The sequence below is a fragment of the Trachymyrmex septentrionalis genome, unplaced genomic scaffold (genome assembly GCF_001594115.1).
Source record: "Trachymyrmex septentrionalis isolate Tsep2-gDNA-1 unplaced genomic scaffold, Tsep1.0 scaffold68, whole genome shotgun sequence".
NCBI lineage: Eukaryota > Metazoa > Arthropoda > Insecta > Hymenoptera > Formicidae > Trachymyrmex > Trachymyrmex septentrionalis.
The window spans coordinates 7157-12364 of NW_017305862.1; the positions used below are offsets into that span (position 1 = coordinate 7157).

General features: G+C 29.4%; 1 protein-coding gene across 1 annotated transcript in view; it reads left to right on the forward strand.

Annotated features, from left to right (window-relative positions):
• LOC108753287 (glutathione S-transferase 1-1-like) overlaps positions 1 to 5208 on the forward strand; it is an 8841-nt gene that overhangs the window by 3089 nt on the left and 544 nt on the right. The window contains exons 4-5 of the mRNA XM_018494754.1: positions 1213 to 1354; positions 1432 to 1549. Coding sequence (XP_018350256.1) covers positions 1213 to 1354; positions 1432 to 1549 — 260 coding nt within the window. The remainder of the gene's footprint in view (positions 1 to 1212; positions 1355 to 1431; positions 1550 to 5208) is intronic.

A 5208-nucleotide genomic window follows, 5' to 3' on the forward strand; every position in this document is an offset into this window, starting at 1 on the left:
CTATCCTTATAACCATTGCGCAATGGAAAAAAGGACAGTAATATCACATTTTTAGCTCAAATGTACATATATTCTATTTTTTTTTAAATTAGCAATTATACCATTTGATAGAGCAACGTGTTTAGAACTTAAGAATCTGTTTATAAAATTATTAATTACGGTACGATGATTTTTAACAGAGTTATAAACAATCAAAATCAGAATGCTCTTTTATTTAATCTTTTTTTTTATGTAATTTGTGATAATAAAAAGTCGTAAGAACATTTTATTGAAACGAACTTTTAGGAAAAACTTTAAGCTTTTACATCAAATAGTCGAAAATTTCGTAACAAATATTCTGAACTATATAATATATAATTTTGAGCTAAAACAGAATTCCGCAGAACTTCTCTAACCTAATATTTTGCATGTAAGCATATTATAGATGCATTTTAGATATACACTGTAAAACAGAAAGAAGGAAATATCCCAGTAAACGAGAGTGAATTAAAATGAATTAAAAACTGTAATTCATTTTAATTTATCTGAGTTCGCACTTTAGAGCACGGAGCTGGATTGAATTAATATCTGAGGGCATAAATTTGTTTCTGTTCATGAACATTTATAATTCTTTCTTTATAAATAGAAAAGTATTTTTATATTTATTTCAATCGAAACAGGAATATTTCTATTTATTACTATGCTCGGATATAAATTCAGGGTTCACATATTTTCGTTGTAACTTTTTTTTTTAAACAGTAGTGCGTTTTTTCATAATTTTGAATTGTGATGTATTTAAATCAACTTACAAATTAGCTATGTTGAAATTTTTCTTTATTGAAGTGAATTGAAACAAAACTGTTCTTATTTATAATTTTGAACTGGAATGTATTTATGGCTAACTTATTTACGACAAAAGTATTTTTGGACGCAAACGGATAGAATACGCTATTCATCGTGATAAATTTGGATGTATTTTTCTTCATATTATATTTTTTTATTTAAATGTGTGAATTAAAATACGAAAGAGCTATTCATTATATCAAAATCAGATGTATTCATGAATTTAAATGGATTCGAAAAATCAGAAGCGCGAATTGGGAAATGTCGAAATGGATTCATTTCTATCCATCTCAATTTATTTTCGTTTACTGGGTATACATATAGATTTTATTTATATCATTGTTATATCTGACTTTTATATAATTCATGTCTTGCCGCATTACGTTACAGTAACGCAATTCTACAATATTTAGCCGATCAGTATGATATAAGCAATAAATTGTATCCAAAGGCACCGAAGTTGCGAGCGATTGTCAATCATCGTCTGTGTTTCAATTTAGCACTTTATTACCGTAACATCAGCGAATATACTGTAAGTTCAATTGTCGATTGAATTCTCGTATTCTCATATTCGCCGAACGCGCGTATTTATTAATATTTATACCACAGTTGGCGCCGATATTTTATGATTATCAACGCTCACCGTTGAGTCTCAAGAAAACAAAAATCGCATTGGATATCTTTAACACGTATCTGCAACGTGAAAACTCCGAATATGCAGCAGGCAGTGAGTGCACACACACACACACACACACACACGCGCGCGCGCGCGCGCGCACATATATAATATATATCATTAATTATTATATATATAAAATTATATATTATATATATATATATATAAAATATATTAGTACAAAAATATATACGGAGCATATCATGAGATACAGAACAAGAATCCAAGTCGAAAAGTAATTATTTTATGATTTGAGCTTTATGTTTGTTAGTATACGGTGTTAAAGTAAAAGCGAATCAGCGTCCGTCTATAGAAGGAAAGCAAGGACGAAAAGCAACCTAGTATAAACGAGAATAAATTGAAATAAATAGAAATTAATTTATTTCGACATTTCGGAATTCGCGCTTTTGATTTTTCAAATCCATTTGAATTCATGAATACATCTGAATTCAACATGATAAATGGCTCATTTTAATTAATTTCAATCAAAAAATAATATAATACGAATATGAATCATCTAAATTCAACATAATAAATAGCACGTTTCGTATTTCTATCTGTTTGAGTCCAAAAATACTTATATTGTAGATAGATTAGGCATGAATACATCCGAGTTCAAAAAAATTATGAAAATACACACTTTTATTTAAATAAAAAAAGTTATGACGGAAATAAATGTAAGTCCTGGATTTATATCTAAGTACAATATTCCTGTTTCGATCGAAATTAAGAATATAAAAATACTGTTATATTTATAAAGAAAGAATTATAAATGTTATTGTAAAATCAAAAGAATATTTACAGGAAATTATTTTCAAGTCGTTGTTTTATTTTCTATCCATTTCATGAACAGAAACGATTTTATGCCCTCAGATTTATTAAAATTTATTTCAATGTAGCTTTGGACTCTAAACCGCCGCAAACTCAGATAAATTGAAATGAATTGCCATTTTTTTAACCAGTCCATTTCTCTCTCTCTCTCTCTCCACCTTGTTTAAGATCGAAGATCTTATGATGAAAAAGTGTAGGAGACCCATAGGAACGTATATGGAATGAATGGTGTCTCACTTAGCTTACTGATAAAATTGACCGTCGGTATGGCTTACCACTATATTCATTCCGCTACAAAAAGTATACAATTAAAATAAATATTTTGATGTTTTCATAATAAATTATCGATTTAGTATGAACTAATTAATTATTTATTTCATTAAAATTATAACAAGTGTTCAAAGTGAACCTTAATTCTTACTTCGATACATACTCTCGCTCTATTCTGCATAGTTCGCGTAACTCTTTGAACTTTAAAGAATCGATAATAATTGTTGTTATCATCGATTCTCTCGATAGCGTAGAGAGTGATTGATGATTACAACCGCTTCGCTGCTCACTGTCGTTCTCTCTCACCGCGTATTCGAATCGTCAGTTCCATTCCGCCTTGCTACTGTCCATCTTTGCTTTCTATAGCATCTTTCTTTCTATAGACGGGTGCTAGTTTGTTAACTTTAACGCCGCATAACAACGAACCTAAAGCTTAGATAAAAAAATAACTAAAGACTTTTAGACTTGTATTCTTATATCTTATGTATGCTTCATGTATGTTTTTTTAGTTACACCCTGTGTATATCTCAACAAATGCAGATATAACTGCGCTATATGTATAATACATACATGTATACATAAACACTCCCAGTTAGCAACGTGTCTACTTTGTTGTTGGCATGTTCTTTGCTAAATATAATTAATATGCAAGGCCCAGTTTCACAACTCCACTTTCCAATTCTAAAATTGGAAAAAGATAAGAAATAAGTTGAACCTTGGTTAAAAGTTAACCGTGAATTGTGAAACTAGGCCTAAGTAAGTATATGTCGGCGACTTTGATATCTTCACGATATAACAACTTTGGATAGTAATTTGTCCGTCATTTGCCGACAATTTTTAAATCATCATCATCAAAATTTGTATTGTTACTATATAATAATATGTATATATATATTGTAGTGTTACTATATAATAATATGTATATGTTACTATATGTATGCAGTAATATATGCAGCACATAATGCTGCAGTTATATATAGCCGACAACGGGAGGTAACATTGGCTGCGTTCAGCAGAAAAAAACAGCTTTGCAATTGTATACAATTTTTTAATGTGATTGGACTTGTCCTTAGTTCCTTATAGGATCTAAATATATAAACCAGTCATATTCAAGAATTTTACAACAGTTGCAAAGCTGCTTTTTCTGCTAAACGCAGCCATTGATGTAGCTATCTTGCCGTTAAACTGCTAGCAATATTTAATTGTTGCTACAATTGTATATTCCGAATTGTTGAAGACAAATATACAGCAAGTTGTCAGATGCCAGCATCATAAATAATCATAAATTTGTGCGATTTTGCTGAGAGACACGCTTTGCTATCTGAAATGTTATGTAGCAATTATATTTATGGTTTGCTGAGACATATAAAGAAGAAAGTCGCCAATATTGACATAGGTCGATCTCCTTATTTCTCACAAGGGAAAAAAATTTTTTTATCATAATTCTAAAGTACTCTTAATGCCATTCAATTTTTATTCTGCAAATTTTTTTATCTCTTACAGTTTCGACGATATTCAATCTGAAAGAAAAAAACCGATTTTTTTCAAGGGAAGATTTCACCCTCTCTTAACGTGCGACTCAGCACGTATAAAAAAAATGCATGTCTTCTATTTTTTTCCTTAGAACAATATACTAAAAGCTCATTTAAATCGGAGAGATTTACTTGGTTGTGTTCCTTTGTCGGTTAAAAAAAAATATTATTGCACTTTATTAATATTATACTAATAAAATCCTGATCTGTTTAGCTAATTAAAGAAGTACAAACTCATAATTCGTATTTGTGGCTTGTTTCTATACCAAATCAGCTAAAAACGAATTCTCCGAATGCGAAAATAAAATTCTTATGATTTTCTTTTGCAAATTGCGTAGGTTAAATAACAGTGACTATATTATTGATAATTTTTCCTCTTAGTTTTCCATAATAATGGAATTTAAATAATGGATTTTAAATTAAAAATTGGGATGCAGCGTAAACTGTCACACCTGTCTGTAAAAACAGATCATGAGCTAACTTAATCTTTGTAATGTTGCTTTATAGTGTCAAATAGCTCTATTGGAGCTGAAGACAATCATGCAAATGTGGAAAAACTCTTAAAAAAGCTATCGCGTTACATATTTGCATCTTGCAGAACAGCATAAAGTAAATATGCATATAATTCAAAATATGCATATAATTCAAAATAAAAATGTTTTATAACGAAAAGTGAAAAGATTCTGGAATATCTTATATAAGTACATTCACTAGTAGATACTTTATACAGATAATTCTCATAAAAGAAAAAGAATAGGAATATGTAGCATTACTACCTACTGTGTCAGTTTTGGAACCTACTTTGTCAAACGCTCATTTTTGTTTACCTTATGAAAAAATTAATTATTACAAAATTGCAAACAGTATTATAAAAACTGCTTATACTATCTGATGGAAGACACTTTTTAGTTTGTACTTATGTTTTTAAAGTTTTATTTTTACCTTTTATTTAAGGAATATTGTCTAAACACAGCGGTATGTCGGTATCGGTGATACTTTCTCTCTCTCTCTCTCTCTCTCTCTCTCTCTCTCTCTCTCTCTCTATATATATATATATATATATATATATATATATAT